Source organism: Canis lupus, chromosome 4 (assembly GCF_048164855.1).
Source record: "Canis lupus baileyi chromosome 4, mCanLup2.hap1, whole genome shotgun sequence".
In the NCBI taxonomy this organism is placed as follows: Eukaryota; Metazoa; Chordata; class Mammalia; order Carnivora; family Canidae; genus Canis; species Canis lupus.
The window spans coordinates 21,355,360-21,375,063 of record NC_132841.1 but is presented as its reverse complement, the minus strand read 5'-3'; the positions used below and the strand labels follow the sequence as shown (position 1 = coordinate 21,375,063).

Genomic DNA, 19,704 nt, shown 5'->3' with positions numbered 1-19,704 from the left:
TAAGGATTCAAATCGGGTTGCCTGGAGAGGAGAGCACAAGAGGAGTCACATATTAGAATTTCTAGTTATATTTATTTTTGTTTCATGGGTGCAAATTTCTTTGGAGGTATGTTTTATAATGTCTATGTCATCAACAATTGTATTAAAAAATGATTGAACACTTACTACATGTTCATGGTGATTGCTTTACAGGAATTAAATCATTTAAGCCCCATGAGGTAGGTATTTTATTATTATCCCCCATTTTATTTTTTAAAGATTTATTTATCTTAGAAAGAGAGGGAAAGCATGGGAAGGGGGAGAGAAAAAAAAAAGGAAGGGAGAGAGAGAGAATCCCAAGCAGACTCCCCACTAAGCGTGGAGCCTGATGTGGGGCTTGATCTCATGAGCCTGAGATCATGACCTGAGCCAAAACCAACAGTCAGACTCAACTGACTGAGCCACCCAGGTGCCCTTATCCCCCATTTTATAGGTGAGAAAATGAAGATGCTTCAGTGAAGTCAATAGGCTAAAGTTAACACAGCTACTACTAGGTGTGGAAGTCCAAATTGGAATCCAGGGTGCATTTTCTTCTCCACTACTTTTACTGCCTGGTACAGGAAGACATCCATAACTTACAATAAATCCTATTTTGCGTATGTTTTATGTTGTATGTAATATGTGAAGAATAATAAGTAGCTATTATAACGTATTATTATTATATATAATAACATACCATGATGTTTTTGAAAAGTGTGCCTAAAATACTTTTTTTGATAATGCCACCTAATAAAAAAAACTGGGACCACCTGCTTTCAGGTCAAAGCAAGGGGCAATATGAAGCTCATTACCCTCAAAGCAGAGCTGGGGCTGGAGTGAGGCAAGTGCGGTGCCTTGGCATCAAATTGAAGAAAATACGCACTCTCAATGCCCTGTAAATCTGGCCCTGGCTCCACAGCATTGATGGGGAGCTTGAAGAAGCTTGTGGAAGCCATTCGGAGGGGAATGGCTCCATTATTTATTGCTCCCAAACTCTTCAGCTCCTGTACCCCCAAGACCCTGACAGACCTGCCCACCTCCATAGGGCTCCAGAGGGTGGCAGGACAGAGATCCTGGAGTGTGGGTAGTGGGTAGGGGGCCGGGGAAGGTGACAAAATGAAGATTCTCTGCCAGCCAGCTGGAGTGGACCTGAGGGAAGAGGATTTCCAGTCCTCAACTCTGTGATTGAACGTGATTTGATCCTCAGAATGCTCAGGCCTAAACTGAGAATTAGGAAAATCTCTTCCCAGCTCCCCTGCAGATTGTGTGAGAGGGTGATCTGCCTCCTTCAAAGTTCCATATAGATCTTAAAGTTAGTAAGTACTGTGTGGGAAACCACATTGCATTACACTCTATTGCTTCTCCACTAAATTAGTCTAGAATTATTGGTCCCACCATTCCCCCCCCTCCTTCCATCCTTCCCAATCTGATAACTGGAAATGGGATGAGTATTTTACCCGAGGTGACCTAAAGAAGTAAGGTGGATAGATTTCTTCTGCCCTTCCCCCCAGTTCGTAGCAATTCCAACACCCTTTGGTACTTACTGCTGTTGCCGGGACACAATCCCCATGGCCCTGGCGATGGGTGGGAAGGGGGCATCATGACTAGGAAACAGAGGGACCACCAAGCAGAGGGCTCCCCTGACTTGTACAGAGGAGATTTTTCCCAAAGAAGAATGTCCCCTGCCCTGGGCCAGTGGCTCTTAGAAATGTCAGCATCATAATTCAGTCAAAAACACATGGAAAATAAAAATGTATGTAAGGATGAGGGAATAAGCAAAGCTCATCCAAGGTCACACCAGGGGTGGGAGGAGGACATTTTTCTCCTAAAAGAGGCCTAGAAAGAGTAAGAGGCTTAAGAGCCACATACCCACCACCCAGCTTCCTGGCTCTACCTCAGCACTGGAAGGAACGAAGGTCTGACAGCCTGGTATCAGCAGGCATGCTGTCACTGAGTGTCACAGGGCTCCCAAACGCTGCCTGTGCCCCAAGAGTTGGAAGATGGAGGGGACAGAGGACAGCTTCCTAAACTCCTCAGTACCTGACTTTCCTCACTACCATCCCCATCACCCCACCTCAACCCTGGGTGAAAGGCCCTTTGGCCAGTAACTCAGCAACAGTGTGGGGATTAGGGGAGAATTAGGGGAGAGGGTACACTCTCTCTGGGTTCCCTCCTCTGCAGTCTAAGACCCACTGATATCCCAGATTCCCAAATTTTGCAAAACTTGAAAGGAAAATGACATGTTTCTTTTTTCCCAGCTTTTTCCTTTAATAGATGGGAAGCAGGTCCAGGTGAAATAAGTTGCTCCGGGGGCATAAAGATAGTGGCAGAGCCAGGCCTCCAGCCTCCATCCCGTGCTCTTCTCATGACGTTCTGTTAGTAAAGCCCAGCTCCGTGAACTTGCATGCCACCCGCCACGGAGGTAAGGGGACAGAAGGGCGTCAGATGGACTCCTCCAGGGGTACGGGCCTGCCCCCGTGCGCCGCAGGTGGATGCCCGCTCCTGGGAATCCCCGGAAGACTGAGGCGTCTTCACCGCTCAGGAATTAGGAAGCCCAGAGGTCAGGCAGTGTCCTACCGGCGCCTCCAGAGCTTCTGGCCCTCTCCGCTCCAGCCAGGAGCCCCTTTCCCGCCGGCTCCCCAGTCGGCGCTGGCGCCTGCAGCCGTGCGCCCTCGGGGCTCCCAGCGCCGCGCCGCCGCCGTGCGCCCTCGCGCCCTAGGGCAGGCGCAAAGTTACGGGCGCGTGGAGTGGCCTCCCCGGCGGCCGCGGCGGTGTCCGTTTCTTCCGGGCTGGGGAGGGAAAATCACACAGTCCTGTTTTTTTCCCCAGCCCGGGCAGGCGCGGAGCCGGGCATATGGACATCTCGCGCTCCGCATCTGTGACATTGGTCGCGTTTTCTGTGGATGCCTGCGTGTGTGCGTGTGTTTGAGACCGGGCGCTGGGAACAAACGTGCATCTGTTAAATTTGACAATAACGTCCTACAGCGAAGCTGCCAAGACTGGGGCGGCAGGTGGGGGCGGAAGGCAGAGGGGGTGGGGGAGAGCTGGAGTCTCAAAAGGCGACGCCAAAGCGCCTGGCCCAGGTATTATGTCGGGAGAAGGTGAGGGGAGCAGCTGCTCCTTCTCTCGGGGTGTGTATGGGAGCGAGGGTGCGTGTGTCCCTGTGAAGAGTACACACCAATCTGCTCAACATATGTCGCCACAAATCACAGTATCTGTCCCTCCTCCCACCCCCCACTCCCTGCTGACCCAGGGCAGAACAGAGAGGCGCTGAGAAGAGGCGCCGCTCCAACAGGTGTCTTGGTGCGCAATGCACCTTTTCACGCATTCACTGTCTCCGCTGGCGGCTGGGATAATGTGGACACTTTGTTTCCAGGCGCTGCGCGCGAGCTACGGACATGGGGGGGGGAGGCGGCCCTGGGCAGGGAGGGGGATCTGGGAATAAAGACCCAGAGCGCTCCCGAGGTCCCGGGCCCTCTCTTCCTTTTGTTCGCGGGCTCCCTGGGCTGGAGCTCCCTCCTACGCCCTGGGGGGTGGCATATGGCGCCCTCTCACCTACCCAAGAAAAAGAACCAGCCACCCATTCAAGAGCGCACGAGGTCTCTGCGCCCGGGGAGGAGGAGTCTCTGAGGGCATGGCTTCTCTCCCAACGCGAACGAGGAGCCCGCCTTATCTCTCCCCACCCCACCTCCACCATCCCCTCAGCTGGCGCGGCAGCCGTTGAGTGGGGAGCAGCGCGCCGGGCAGCACCAGCCTGCGGAAGCGCCCCAGCTCCCGGCAGATGAAATATGGGGCTGGTGAGCCCCTGGAGACCATATGCTTTCAATAAAAGAAGACAAATAGGACCGAGATAGGCCTTGCAGCCAACCTGTTATAAATGGGTGGCAATTGGGCCAATGTACACGGAGGCAGGGCCCCCGGGGGGAGGCCTGCCCGGTGCCAAATCCATGTGTCAGCTTCTGGGACAGGTGTGCCCAGGGGCCAGGGGCCAGGTCTCCCCCCTCTGGGTTTATCACGGCAAAGGTAATATTGTGCTAACTATGAGTAAACAGTCATTGTGAAAACGAGGGAGAGTTTATCAGAGGCAAACTAGTTGGGGGGTGGCTTAACAATAAAGTTGTCCGCCTTGGGAGCAGGTGACGGCTGGCTGCGGGACTCCCGCGGTAGATGTTTTCCAAAGCACTCCACTTTACAATCTCTTGTAATTATTTATTAAACGAAATCTATTTATTATTATTTTAGCAAACACTGGAGACAGGTGGGGCTTTCTTTTCATCGTCTCCTTTTGTTTGAAGGGCTGTTTGAAGTGGCCAGTCTCGGCCCAGGCAGCTCGCTCGCCAGATTTTTGTCTTCCCCTCTTTCAGGGCCCAGGCGAAGGCGAGAGAAAGAAGCCCCCTCCTCTGGCAAGCCATTAGCTATTCAGCTTCCTATGGCCCCCCTCGCTCTCGCTTGTTTCTCAAAGAGCCCCCAGGCACTGCTGAGTGTCCCCCCCGGGCGACAGGAAGGCGGTAGGGCGGACCGCTGCCTTCCTTCTTTTCCACTCTGCCCGTGGTCTCCAGGCGTCAGGCTGTCGCCTGTCTCCTGGGCCGCCTCGGCCACCAGGCCTGCTCAGGTCTCAGAGGGTAGAGGCGCGCGCGACTCCGAGGCCTTAGAGGCGGTGGCGGGCCCGGGGCTTCAGGGACCGGCTCTGCTCCCCGCTGGAAGGGCCGTTTCACAAACACCGCCGGCGCGCACTGAGTTGTCACTGCTTGCGCCTCCGCCGCCAAAAGCACAGGTATTGACTTTGGAGAGAGGTCTGTGCGTCCCCTACAGCAGAGGGGGAGGACGTGGGTCCTTGGTCTCTAATCCCCCAGGACTCTGTGACCTCCAGCCCTGCCCTTCTGGCCAGAAATAGGGCTGCGGAGAATTGTTCCGTCCCTCAAGGAGCCCGGTGCTCCTGGCCGCTGTGCGCTCCTCGCCCTATTTTTTGCGCAAAGCAGTTGTGGTGGCTGCCTGCAAGACCTGGAGAGCCCTGGGCTGGAGGTGCTCTGGGGAAGCTGGATAAGAATTCCAAGTGGGTCCTAGATTGCCTCCCAATTAAGAAAGCTCCCAAAAATGCCCAGAATCTTCTCTGGGGCAGGAAGTTCACCGTGTAGCTCTTGGCAGTACCCATTAGTCGCTTCAGGCAAAACGGAGCCAAGCAAAGCCACCCTTGCCTTTTATGCCTTTTATCTGAGGGCCACTGCTGGATGAGAATCCTGGTTTCCAGCTGCTCTTCAAGCTTCCTGGGGTTCATCGGGGTGTTTTGATCCCTTATGACCAGGGCTTGCACACTGGAGGGGGGCTGCTGGATCCCGAAGCCCTCGGGAAGCATGCTTTGGGTTTCCTGTCAGTTCATAACTTGCAGGATGATAGAAATCAAGCAAGGCTGGTGTATGGGGCAGGAAAGTAGACAGATGGAGCATGCATGGACAATGGCTCCCCTTGGCATGGGAGATGGGGCCTCTACCCCTTTTCTACTCTGATGCTGCCTTCCTCACAGATACAGAACTTCTATTTTCTACACTTTGAGGTGTCTGGTTTTGCCTTGAAAAATATATGTATTTTCCCCCCTATCAGGAAGAGACAGCAGGTACAAGGGAGAATCTAGAACAAGGAGTCTTAGGACATGGGTTCTATGTGGTTCTTCTAGAACTTGTTTGTGACCTTGGGTGAGTCTCTTCCCCTTCTGGACCTTGACTTACCCATCTGCAAAACGGGCCTTGGGTTCTCATCCTTCGAACTAAAACACAGATTTGGAGCAATTTGTGACCTGAAGGAGAAGCAGTAGCAAAAAATGTGGAATCCCAGAGTCTCATACCCTTTGCTGCTCCAGAGCCTGACCCCTAGCTTCAGTGGGAAGGTATTAAGGGAAGGGTCATCTGCTTAGCAGCACAACAGCTGAGATGGGGAGGACAGCGCCCCCATCCCCATACAGCCCTAGAGCCCTCTCTCCCTGGCTCCCTAGCACATCCCACCTCTCTCTGCCTAGGAGGTCACTGCACCCTCTAAGCAGCCAGGGCAGGTGTGGAGAGGTAGTCACTAGGGCAGATCCGCAGACTTACCTTGACCCTCCACCCCATCCCCTCAGTTTCCCAGCAGGGTCCAGCCCCTCTCCGCCAGTTTCCGGCAGGCACTGGGTGTCTGGATCTACTAGAGAGTGAAGCCTTCGCAGCCTGCAGAGACAGAACCCAGGCCCCAGTCTTCCCCCCCTTGGCTGTCCCCTCACCCCCCCACCAGACACGTTGTAGTCAAGAGAGAAGCAGAAACCTCGACCCCTCACCCTGAGTGACCGGAAGCAGAAGACCACGGGGGTGTCCGAGGCGAGGACAAAAGGGAAGGTTGGGGAAGAAAGGAGGGATGATGCGTTTGGTCTCACTTTCCGACTGCGCTAACAGGGGCCTTCAGGGTCCCTGCCCGGGCTCCGATCCGGGCTCGCCGGATCCTTGCCTAGCACCAGGCGCTGGCTGGCCCAGCTGTGATTGGACAGGAGGACAGAGGGAGGAAAGAAGTGGTCTGCTTCTCACAGTTCCAGCACACTAAGAGTGTTTAAAAGACAAGGCCTTGTTTCGAGTTCCTGGCCCTCTCCTGGCCCATTCTCACCTGGGCCCTTCCCCCTTAGGCCCTGGCTCAAATGTGAGGGGGCTGTCCACGATGGCTAGTGGTGGAATGTCCCTGGGAGGTCCCACCATGGCCACCCTCCGCCTCTGGGACCCGATGGAAATTTCTTGGGTTCCCACTAGGAGATTGGGAGGAGATGTTCTCAGTGCTTCCCTCTGAGGAGTGAGGAGCATCATCACGGGACAAGGTGGTAGGAGGTAGGGTGGCTCCTGACCCCCAGCGAAGGACTCTAAGTGGCAGGGACTAGGCACAATCTTTCTGTGTGGTTGTCCTGTGCCCCCTGCCAGAAAGGAGAGGGTCAGGGAAACATCACCCCATGAGTTTCCTGGCCTGACCAGCAGAGCAGGACAGCAGGGTCACCTGGGGAATTAGTGGACACTCCTCGAAGCTGGTAGTCCAGGCAACTTGCGCCTTGTCTTATCTCTGGCCCAGTGATTTGGGGCAAACTGCCACCTTCTCTGAGCCTTAATGTCCCCATGTGTAACATATGGAGATCGACCAAGCCCATAGGCTCCCCAAAGCCCTCTTTGGGGTATCAAAAGAGGTTCTGGGCAGGTGCCAAGGAAAGACAGAGTAGGAGCAAAGCGGTCTGGGGCGGCCAGACGCGAGCCAGACGAGGCTCCTCTCCCTGGGCGAGGCTCTTTGAGGAACCGAGAGTTGCTGGGACGGAGCCCGCGGGGAGAGAGCAAATAGAGCGGCGCTCCCCTCCCCCGACCCCGGCCCTTTGTCCGGGATCCAGCTGTGCCCCGCGGGGGAGGAGCGGGCTCGCGTGGCGCGGCCCCCTGGCCCCGGCGCTGATTGGCCGGCCGCTCGGGCAGCAACGGGGCAGGCACGCTCCGGGCCCCGGCCGAGCAGATAAAGCGTGCCAAGGGGCACACGACTGGCGGCTCGGAAAATCCGAATGGTCTCGCAGCCGCGCCAAAGACAGCCACGGTGGCCCGGGACCCCTTTGCGTTTGGCTTCTCCAGGGCTGGGGAAACGTCCAGGCAGCGGCACCTGCGTCTGCGCTGCGCTTGCAGACGGAAAGGCCGGCTCATCCTAACCATTGATCTCGCTGCCCCCTTCTCTCCCCTTTTGCGCGCGCGAACAAGGTAACACCTGGAGGCGACAGAGCGACGGGTGGAGGGGGAAAGGGGTCCTCTGATCCGGCGGGACGGGGGCGGGGTGGCTCTTTCTCTACCCCCCACCCCCCACCCCCTCTTGGCCCCGGGATAGGGAACTGCGCCCCGGTGGCCGACCCACGCTTACTGCGACCTTTTACCCTGCCGCAGGATGGCGCCTCATCCCTCGGGTGCGCCAACTGTCCAAGGGACCTACGAGACTGAGCGGTCCTTCCCGGGCGCCTCGGACGACGAAGGGGCCTGCGTTGCGTCCGCTCCGCCCAGCCCCGCTCGCTCGCGGGGCAACGGCGCCGAGGAGGAAGGGGGCGGCTGCCGAGGGGCCTCGAGGAAGCTCCGGACCAGGCGCGGCGGGCGCAGCCGGCCCAAGAGCGAGCTGGCTCTGAGCAAGCAGCGACGCAGCCGGCGCAAGAAGGCCAACGACCGCGAGCGCAATCGAATGCACAACCTCAACTCGGCGCTGGACGCGCTTCGCGGTGTCCTGCCCACCTTTCCGGACGATGCCAAGCTGACCAAGATCGAGACGCTACGCTTCGCGCACAACTACATCTGGGCGCTGACGCAGGCGCTGCGCATAGCGGACCACAGCCTCTACGGGCTGGAGGCGCCCGCGCTGCCCTGCGGGGAGCTGGGCAGCCAGGACGGCGGCTCCCCGGGAGACTGGGGCTCCCTCTACTCCCCGGTCTCCCAGGCGGGCAGCCTGAGCCCCGCCGCCTCGCTGGAGGAGCGTCCCGGGCTGCAGGCCCCTGCCTCCCCTGCCAGTCTGCGCCCCGGCGCCCTCGCTTTTTCAGACTTCCTATGAAGGGGCCTGTCGGCCACTGGGCGGTGGGTGCTTGGGACAGAGGGAGGGGGCGGAGGCCGTCAGGGACACCGCGCTGCGGCGGCCCTGGTGCGAACTTGCTCCTCCAGGCTCGGGCTCGCTAACACCCGGTGAACCCCGGGCGCCCACGAGGGTGACAGGCTGCATTCCATCCCCATCCTCCGCGCCGCGCCAACTCCAGCCCTCTGGTGCTGCCCGCGCAGGCCAGCATTGCAGCCTCCGCACGTCCCCCTCCCTGCAGCCACCCTACCCTCATTCATGCAAAGACGAAGTCTCATGCAAAGAAGAAGAGGATGCTAGCTCTACGCACGCAGCCCGAGACACCCCCTGTCTCCAGCCACCCTACCCTCACTCAAGTCTGTGGGTCTGTCTCTTACCAATCCTCCACCAATGTGATTTAACTCAGTATTTGATCTTTCACCGTTTGCTTTCTTCTCCAAAGACGCAGCGGACCTTCTTCTCCTCCAGTCCCTATCAAGTCCTGGTTTCTGGCTGCTTCGCTGCCTTAATCCAGGAAGGTGATCCTCTGCCTTCTCTCGTGCACTTTTGGGAGCCATTGCCCTCCCGAGGGGAGGGAGACCAGGCTGTGAACTGGGAAAGAGATTGTCCGCCTGGGGAACTCTCCCGCTGCGACCTGAAGCGCCCTTCTTTTAAAAAGAAAAAAAAAGAAAAAGAAAAAGAAGAAAAAGAAAAAATCAGACTGTAAATTATATGATATCTTTTGAAGTGAATTTTGGTATGGTATATTATATGCCTCCCCTCCCTCCTTTACACGTTTGTATTTATTGATGAGATTTCACAGCAGGGGGGAAAGTCTATTTTTTGTACATAAGATTATTTAGAGACTGGTGAATGAGATTTTGAGCCAATAAAAAAAGTACCCTCAAGAAGCCTCAGTTAGGTAACTCGACTATGCAGAGGGGAGGGTCACAGCCCCCTGGCTGGGGCAGTGGTAGGCCTCAGTCCAAGGAGAAATATGAAACATTCTGGGGGGTCTGAGCCCCTTCTCTGACTTGAGCTAAGAGGCTGTGGCCCTAGGCTGGAAGCAGAGCAGGTAGTGTCCTCAGGGCAAGTCAGCTAAACCTGTATGGAAAGTAAGAGCTGGAGGGCTCTTAAGAAAACATTGGTCCAGTTCCCAATTTTATTTATAGGGCAGTGAACTGTCATATTCCAAAGAGTGGTTTAGGTGAAAGACAAGTCTCCAACTAGGGATACTTGCTGGCGCTGCTGACCCTTGCCCCTACACCACTAGCCTGGATTTAGAGTGACTAGTGCATTTGGGGAGGAAGAGTAGTAGCCTGACCACAGGGTCAGAGCCCTCAGAAACACTGAAAGTTGACTGGGCATCCCAGGAATGTTCCCAGGGTGCTTAGAGCGCTAGCATGTTTTCTAAGCACATTTTATGCAGCCGGTTCTGGGTGTCTTGACGTGTGGCTTTGAGCAGCGGGAAGCAGAGAGTGGAGAGTCCCGCTGAAATCTCTGGCACCCAGGACACCCGGCAGTCTTGATCGAAAACTTAGCAAGAATGTGTTCAAGCCACTCATTACTCCCAAGGTAGAGGTGGGGTGCACGGCAGGGACTGAAACTATTAGAGCACCCCTACATGGCCTGCAGGACCCCTAGACCTCCAGGGAAGCCAGTGGAGCCCTAAGAATCCGCAGAGCCCGCCTGGCACTCGGAACAGGAAAATGGAGGGTGGGGACCCTACCCTGTGAATTGAACCCCAGAGGCCTCCTGGGATTGGCTGCAGGAAGGAGCCAGCCAACCCCAGTGGGGCATGGCACCCTCATGGCCCACCCAGAGCCAGTCTGTAGGTGGGTTTCCAGTTAGAACGCAAAGGACTTAGCAGGAGTTAATGCCTCTTGAGTCTCTCTTTTGCCCTGCCATGGAACTTTTCTTCTCTATTCCCAGTAAAGGTAGCTCTGAGGAAGTATGTCTCAGTTACCAGGGGCTGGTTTGGGGGGTGGGGAGAAGGACGCACAAACAAAAGAATGAATGAAGGTGTTGTTTTATTTCATGGCTTTAATCTGGGAGGAGATTAATGGGTTATTGGTGACCTATGCAGCAGCCAACTTTCCACCTGGGGCACCACCCAGGGACAGGTGTCAGCAGCTCCTAGTTGCACTGACCAAGCCAGTGCCTGCTACTTTCTGCATGTTTAGGGGAAGAGTGTAGACAGACGAAAAGGAAGAAGGTCCATCTCTGTCTTCCTAGGAAAGCAACAAGTATATAGACAAAATTATTTGAGGCCAAAACTGTTGGTGCTGGGTAGAGGTAAAAGGCACAGGATGGAGGTGGGGCTGTTGTTACCTGGGGCTGGATTGGGAGGCTTGCAAGAGAAGGTGCCATTTGGGTCAAGGACTACAGGTTTAGAGAAGTCCTTAAGTAGGAAAATCCTTCTTCCTGTCAAAGGCTGTGGAAACCAAGTGTTCAAATAGGCAGGGACTCCCTGAAACTGCAAGAGTGTTGGTTCCATGTTCCAGGTGGATGCACCCACTGCCCAATCCCCCTCCTACTTTTGAGGGTGCTAGTTAAGGAGCCATTAGTCACCAAATGCACACAGATTGGTCCTCCGCCCCACAAATTAAAAAGAAGTATGGTTTAACCAACTTGACTGCTGCGCTGCCACCTTGGGTCAGGGGTGGATTTGACCCCAGAGCTGTCTGCCCCACTCTTCTCTCCAAGTCAAGAGGAAGCAGAGGAAGTTTTGGGCTTGCTTGGATCACTGCAAAGTTTAGGACTCCCTTGCCCAGGATAAGCTCCATTACTGTGTATGGAATTGTGTTGAGATGGAAAACTTCGTCACCGCCTCTTTCCAGAGAGCGACTCCTCAAGAAGGGCTCCAAAACATTTCTATAGTGGTGCGGACAGCTAACTAGCCCAGCCTCACCATCACCACGCCCCCCAGCCCCCACAGGAATTTTGCTTTCAGAGGCTTTAAAATCAGTCAAGCTGGTCTCAGTCTCAGCTGGCAGCTTACGATCACCGATCACCGCAGACTGCGCTTCAGCTTGCAGTGGTGTGGAGCCTCCCACAGTCTGAAGTCGTCACTTGCGCCCTGGCTCCCCGAGATCCGGACGGGGTTCCCATCAACGCCAGGAAAGACCTTCGGGTCGAAAGACTCTTACCCCTCTTCTGTCTTTGTCTGAGCCCAAGCCCGACTTCCAGAAAAACAGCACATGAATCTTGCGCCACCACCCCACCCCCATCCACACACACACACACAAGCAGGTAGATTTATGGTGCCCTGCCCCCATCCCACTCCATCCCCCAAGCCGGCCTCGGTCGGGAGACAAAGCGTCCCAGGGCCATTGGAATGCTAATGTCTGGGAGCCTGGCTGCTGGGCTGGCACAAAGGCAGGCGGGGCTGGGGGCGCACGCGACCCCACAGGCGCCCTCTGCCTCTCCTCTCCCCCAAAGGCCAGTCTGCCTGACTGTGTGACCTTGGACAAGTCCTTAAGCCTCAGCTAATTCGCTGGAGAATATGGAAAGAGTCCTTAATACCCTTTCACTGGATTTCTTGGTGCCTAAGAGAAGGCTTAGGCCTGCCCATGACCTGAAGCGGTGGGGAAGACCCTTAGGCCTTGGCAGGCAGTGGGGACAGTGTGGGGACAGTGTAAGGGGATTTGGCTGAGAATGTGGTGCAGAATAAGCGCTGAGTATATTACAATTACATTTTTACATTTACATAATTAATATTCTCTGTTGTGTTTGTTTCCCCCCTCCCCATCCTTTTTAAATACCTGCAGGCTGTGCTCAAGAAAAGGAAGGGGGCACTCACTAACTGTACCTGCCAGCTCTACTTTCAAAGGGCCAAGAACACAGACAGTGGGACACCTTGGGGCTGGATACCTCTAATCTTAGGTCCCTTCCTACAGCTGGTGAGGAGGGCAAGGCAGGATGTTCACGCCCATGGAAACAGAGACAAAGTCTTAGAATTGGCGACTTCCTCAGGCCTCCAATCACTCAGTGAATTATTGAAGCAAGCTAGGACTGTGACCTGGCTCTAGGTTCTTTGCAATTTAGAGCTCTTTGCTCTGTGATGAGATAGTTTGTAGTTGTTCTTGCTTTGGCAGTAGCTTGGTCTTCTGGGTCTTGTAAGTCCAAAGGCTCCCTTGCACCCTTGTCTTTGGCCAACCCTTCCACGGTACCCTCCATTCTCTGCTGAGGGCCCAGGCTGCTCTTCTCTGCTTCTGGGACGTGAGGGCCAAGGCTGACGCTGGGGGTGCCTGCCCGGCTAACCCGGTTGGGCACCGCATCCTGAAAGCAGCCGCGCGCCCCTGACCATGGTGCTGAAAGGACCGTGTTCAGAGCAGGAGGCGTTCCTGGTAACTTGGTGTTCTCAACACGGAAAAACATCCATCACCCCTGCCCGCGTTTCTAGATCACAGTCCTAGGGAACCCCCTGTGGATATGTAGACCTAGAAGAATGTCGGATTTCTATTGCCGTTAACTGACAGTGTGACCTCAGAAAGGCCCTTTTTTCTCTAGGCCAAAAGACCCTCCTGTGTAAATGATGGAGCTAGAATTGAGTGACCACGTTAGGAACTTGGGAAAGCATCTGAGAGGTCCGGAGTGGGGCAACATTGGAAGTGTAGGCTGCAGCACCCCTAACTGGGAAAACTGGTTTGGAATTTGGCCTTCAAGAGGAGTCTCATTTTTTGGGTTACAGAGAGCTTTTAGTTATTCCAAGAACAAAAGCTTAAGGAAGTCCCCCAAATGCACATACAGGATGGCAGAGTGGTTAAGGACAGTTACTTTAGAGTTACACAGACATTGGTTTGAAGCCCGGTACTTCCACTAGCTGGTAGTTTTCAATAACTGTGAAGCTGGGACGATAAATAGTGGCTGCCATAAATGGTAATTATTACCATTAACATCTTCATTTGTCTCAAATTCTTATTCTCCCCACATTTTTTAGGAGGGGGTGCTTTTGTACGAAGTTGAATTTCTTCTGTACCCCTGTATAGTGCAAATTGGCACAGAGGCTAAAGGCCACTTACCCTTCCTGATGACCCTCCTCAGCTGCAATCTACCCTTCCTAAGTTCCAGGATTGTATATCCAGATGTTCCTTGAGCACCTCAAATGAGACATGTCCAAAATGGAATTCATCTCCGGTAACTCCAAACTAATGCTGCCTCCTGTTCCGGATCTTATCAAGTATCAACAGCCAAGCATCCATACTAGAAATCTAGGTTTCATCTTGACTTTTCTCTCTCACTACTTATATGCAATTAACCCTTAAGTCCTGCTGATTTTTCCTTCTCATTATTTCTTGAATCTGGCCTTTCCTTTGTTTCCTTATGAACGCTGCTCTCATTTAGGCTTTTATCCTTCACATGGAGAGACTGCCTAACTAACTGATCTCCCTATCTCTAATCTCAATACTTGTCACTGTACTCTCCATGCTACAGCCAGAGTAACATGCAATTATAACACTGTCATTGCCCTGTTTAAAATCTTCAAGTGGTTTCCAGTCATCCCTGGGATAAAGTCCATGTTCCAATAGGGAATGACTGTGTAATGTGAGCTGTGAGTGATATGAATCTGGGTTCAGTTCCTAGCTGGTTCACTATCAGTATGACCATGCATAAGTTACTTAACATTTCTTCATCTGTAAAGTGGAAATAATATTGCCTTATAGGGTTTAGGTTAAAGTCAGGCTGCTACAACACACTCACTAATAATTCAATCTGAGGTGAGCATTCCAGGTGGGTGGTAGTTTTGCTCTATGACATCATTAAGGGATCTAGGTTCCTTCTATCTTCTTCCTCCACCACTTGTAGGTCTTTGCCATCTGAGGCTGCATTGTCATGAGTTATAGCCAGTGGGAAGGGAAAATACAGCATGAGGAACCTCAGCCACAGTCTTAAAGCTTAGACTCAGAATTAGCACATTCCGCTTCTGCTCACATTCCACAGGGAGAACATGATCATATCACTCTACCCAACTGGATGAGTAGTTATGTGCCTAGGAAGAAGGATTGGATTCTGGTGGGTAAGGAGCAGTTTGCACCACAGGGTTGTTGTCAGGATTAAAGTGGATTACATAGGCTATTATTGTTTGTTTTTATCATCACAAATCACTTATGCTTATGACCAGAGTCCTGCTGCACTAGCCTTTTTTTCACAATGGTTTACTTGCCTTGACATTTACCATCCAGAAATACTGACCTGCTTGAAGTTTTCCTTACATATATTCAGGTATCCCTTCCATGCTTTTCCTTTTCCACACTGATCTCTCTGCCCAAACCCTCTCTCCCCCCTCCCCAGCTCCCACCAAACCTCTAACATAGACATTACCTCCTCCCAGGAATTTTCTCTGAGCTATTCCTCCCTCTTTGCTCCTGCTCCTATAGTATCCTGGGCATATGAATATCCTTGTATTTCCCAGGTAGTATTGTAATTATCTGTTTATTCATCTGCACCTTCCACTGGTCTGTGAAATCTTCTCAAGGGCAGGAACTGTCCTTCATGGTTCTAATGATGCCCATTCTCAACTATATGCCAGATTTTTTTTAGAACAAAGTAATGAGTGAGTGCATTGACTAATGAATGAAAAGCATTTCAATTATTTGTTTAGAAATTTCTATCTTTCCCAGAATGGCTACCACATAAAGGCCAATGAATATTTGTTGAATACATGAATAATTTATATAGACATGTTACCCTTCTTGCATCATACCCTTCTCAGTGCCAAAATAACCTGTCCTTGGTTGCCTAAGGGTCTATTTTAGAAGATGCCCCATCTGATGAGGTGAGATTGGGTTATCACCACGGTATGATTATTTCTGAGATCACTAGTAACAATATCCACAGTCAGGTGTGGGTGTCCCTCCTGAGATAGTCCTCTAATGGACTTGACATCTATTTCAACTTCACAACTTCCTAATTCTATCACCTTGGGCAAGTTTCTTAGCTTCTCCAATCCTCAGTTTTTCCATTTATAAAAATGGAGAGAAAACAGTACCTACCACATAGGGTTGTATGAGGATTCAAATGAGGTAACAGATGTGCCCATACACTTCATGTGCCTGCCAGCAATTTGAAGCAGAGCTCATTACAGTACCCACCCCATCAGTATCTTATTCCTATGGATGATTAGCCAAGAAGACATGGGCTGGAATTGACTTTCTCATGTTCACTAGGGAAAATTTATAAGACTTGCCCAAGACCTATTAATTATGGAGACAAACTGAAGCTCCTGATATCCTAACATTATCACCAGCTATACTACCTCTGTTGTACTAGTTATCTATTGCTCATAACAAATTACCAAAAAAACTATTTAAAAAAGATAGCATTCATTATTTGGGTCTTCTCTGGGTAAGGAATCTAGACATGGGTTGGTTAGGTGTCCCTGGCTCAAAGTGTCTCATGACTGCAGTCAGGGTATCAGCCAGGACTATGGTCTCATCTGAAGGCTTCATTGAGGGTGGATCCATTTCCAAGCTCATTCATTTGGGCTGTTGGCAGGACTCAATTCCTCGAGGTTCATTGGCCAAAGGGCCTCAGTTTCTCAGTCGCTTTGGACCAGAGCTTTCCTTGGTACCTTGCCATGTGGGTCTCTCCATATGGCAGTTTACAATATGGCAACTGGCTTCCTTCAATGCAAGTAAATAAAAAGACACCAAGACCAAAGCCACAGTCTTTTTGTAATCTAACCTCGAAAGTGACATCACTCTACCTCTGCCACATTTTATTTACTAGAAAGAAATTACTAAATCCAGCCCAAAGCTAAGGAAAAGAGATTACACAGGACATGGGACACAGGACACAGATGCCAGGAGGCAAGGGTCATTGGGGGCCATCTCAGAGGCTGCAGTAGCAGAATTTTGCTGCCTACTTTTCAGACCTGTGACAAACAGACACAAGTGCATGTGTGCACACACATACCTCCCCAGAGCCAAATATACCAGGATTCAAAAGAAGAAAGCCCTAGGTGATTTGACTTCTGGAGCTAAAGCATATGTCTCTAGTGCTGAGTTGGCTTCCAGGGGCCCAGGAAGGGGGGGACCACTAAGTGCACGTTGGAGCCACCCCAGCTGATCTCTAACATCCATTTACTACTTTCACAGCCCTCCCCACCCCCACCCCTAGAGGCAGAGATTTAGGATGTCTGGGGCCTGGACACCGTACCCACTGAAGGGAAATTTACTGCCTCCAGAGAACCAGGGCCTGACTTGGGGTCTTGAATGCATCTTTTTCCCCTTTGCCTCTGCTTTATTAGGTTAATCATTGCTTGAATCGGTTGCCATGGTTTGGGCAAACCCATGGCGACTCTATAATGAAGCCTGAAAGACTCGGACCCCATTTATCATCCCCAGTGTTTGGGAGGCCCAAAGCCTCATTTGCCTCCCCCAAGGTCTGGGCACCACCCTTCAGCCTGGGGCCTGCAGGCCCCTTTTGAATGAGGAATGAACAGGTGGCGACTTGGAATGAGGAGGAGACCCACATAGGTGGAGTGAGTGGTGCACTGCACATCCCCCCCACACACACACACATTTTTCCACTCCAGGAGTCCAGACATGGACCAAACACACAAACAGCTCCACCAGACTTTTTATTTCTGGAGAGTGGGAAACCAAAAAAAATGATCTTCAGTTAGAAGGGGTCCATAGCTGTCCTTAGAAAGAGAACTCATATCTCGTCATACCCAGGTGTTACTACCCTCCTTATTTCCTGGGCATTAAATTGAGCAGTATTGCAATCCTGTAGTGAGTTGGAAACAGATGAGTTAAGGCCGAGTGGGGAAACTGAGGCTTGCAGGAGTTTAGTAACATGTTCAAGGTCACTCAGTGATGGTACAGCTAGGGTAGAAGCTAAAGCTAGTAAAATTTACCATAGAAATTTTCAAAAATAGAAAGAAGAGTATAATGAATTCTCATATTACCTATCACCCAGATTCAACAATTATCAACTCAGAGCCAAGTGTATTTTGCCCACATACTTACCCACTTACCCCCACACTACCTGTGTAGATTATATTGAAGCAAATTATAAACATCATACACTTTTTACCGTAAATCCTTTCCCAGTATTTTTTTTTCTCAGCATAAATTGCATAATAGAGTGTAGCAACAGAGGGCATTGACTTTGACAAAGATAAAAAGTCTGGGTTCAAGTCCAAACTCTGTCCGTCTCCAGCTGTGTGACCTTCAGCCAGTAACCAAATATCTCTGAGCCTCAGTTTCATGAACTATAAAACGATGCACTGTTACCTTTCTCATAGGATAATTGTCAGGATTAAATGAAAGAAGGCAAGATGAGTGCTCAGCACCTGTGCCAAATGCAGAGTCAGTGGTGGCTCTTACTGTTTCCATTCTTGCCACCACCACACCATTAGTAGTGGCTATCACCTGGCAGAAGGTTGGCTCTTGGCTTCCCAAATCCAGGTCTCTTGGTGAAATCTCTTGGCATGGAGGCAAGTGCCTTGTTATTACTCTCCTCCTGGTGCTGGACTCTGAGAATACGGATCTCAACAGTGAGCCTGGCTCCAGGTGCTGACGGGCCCCAGGCTCTGCTGCTCATAGCCCTGCTGAGCTCTGCACCATGAACCCCCGCCCCTGACCAGCAAGACCAGGCTCTCTCTTCTCTTTTTGCATCTTCAGGCCTTCTGACCTCTTTGCTGCTGGTCTCATTTGTGAGCAGGTACTGATCTACTTACCTGAAGTTTGTGTGTGTGTGTGCGTATGTGACTGAGTATGGGTACTGTCCCCACATAGGAGCTAGTGTATCCTCATGCTTCCTTGGGCTCAGCCTGTGAGGGAGACCCCAGGAGGAGAATAAGCACCTGCCCTCTGCAGTTCATGGTTGACTGACAAGAGACCAGAGGAAGCTTCATCAAAAGTATGAAGACACAAGCATATGTACTAAGAGCTGGAGAAGGTGAGGAGAAAACTAATCTGCCAAACACATAAGGTTGAAAACAGAAGAGAGGGGCAAACAGGGGCTCTATGGCAGCCAAGGGGATGGGAAATGAGGCAGCCCCTCTGGGTTCATTGTTTAGGTAAGGGCTAGCACCCGTAGTGGACCTCTCCAGGGAAGGTTTATTCTAGGCAAACACCCACACCCCCAGGGACTCAAATCTCTGAAGAGTCCTCCTGGCTGAAAGGGTGTGTCTTCCCCAAAAGCTCCCTTTCTTAATGGCAGCTAATTTCTATTGAGTATTTGCAATGTCTAATCATAGTCCTAGCACTTTCTGTTAATTAACCTATGAAACCAGAATTATTCCCATTTTACAGATGATGTAATTGAGGCTGAGAGCAATTCAGTGACATGTTACATGTTACTTGGTAAGAAGTGGAGTAGGATTGAACCCAGGCTCTCCTGGCCTAGAGCTGTAAGTCTTGAACACTGCTACATTGCTCCACTGATGGGCTCTCCCTCGCAATTTTAGATATTTGCAAGAATGCATAAAGTGGAAAGAGAGAATATGCATGCACTGTCAGGCAGCCTCTGTAGCCAACAAGTCACAGTCAACCTTGTTTCATCAATTTGCCACAATTCTATCAACCCCAATCCTGCAAACACATTTTTTTAAAGATTTATTTATTTATTTGAGAGAGAAAGAATGGAAGAGGGCAGGGGGCAGAGGGAGATGCAGAGAGAGAGAGTCTCAAGCAGACTCCTCACAGAGCATGGAGCCTGACATGGGGCTCAATCTCACAACCCTGAAATCATGATCCGAGCCAAAATCAAGAGTCGGATGCTCAACCGACTAAACCACCCAAACATCTCCTGGGTGTGTATGCAGTTTTTTATTTTCATTTTGTGTGTGGAATATTTCTAAACACATCCCAGATAGCTACCATTCTACTTGCAAATACTTCAATATCCATCTCTAAATGATAGGACATTTTTAAAAGATGGAGCCATCTTTATACCTGATGAAACAAACAATTCTGTAATATGATCTAATATCCAGTCCTATTCAAATGCTTCCAATCATCTCTTTCAAAAATGTACAAACAAGTAAATGAACAAAGAACCTCCCATTTTGGATTCTCCTCTCTCTCAGCCTGAGCAGGTGAGCCGGGCAGCCCACTGGAGGCCAAGACCAAGGCCACGACCAAGACCAAGCCAGCCCTGATTCCATGGCTTGGCAGG

General features: G+C 51.6%; 1 protein-coding gene across 1 annotated transcript; it reads left to right on the top strand.

Moving 5' to 3' along the window:
• The first annotated feature begins 7,538 nt into the window (after window positions 1-7,538).
• Window positions 7,539-8,873, top strand: NEUROG3 (neurogenin 3). Its single transcript, XM_072822857.1, has 2 exons — window positions 7,539-7,748; window positions 7,929-8,873. The coding sequence occupies exon 2, from the start codon at window positions 7,930-7,932 to the stop codon at window positions 8,575-8,577; it is 648 nt and encodes a 215-aa protein (XP_072678958.1). The 5' UTR covers window positions 7,539-7,748; window position 7,929; the 3' UTR covers window positions 8,578-8,873.
• The last annotated feature ends 10,831 nt before the right edge of the window (window positions 8,874-19,704 follow it).

Coding starts and splice junctions, on each gene's coding strand:
- NEUROG3 (XM_072822857.1), top strand. CDS start 7,930: ATGGCGCCTCATCCCTCGGGTGCGCCAACTGTCCAAGGGACCTACGAG.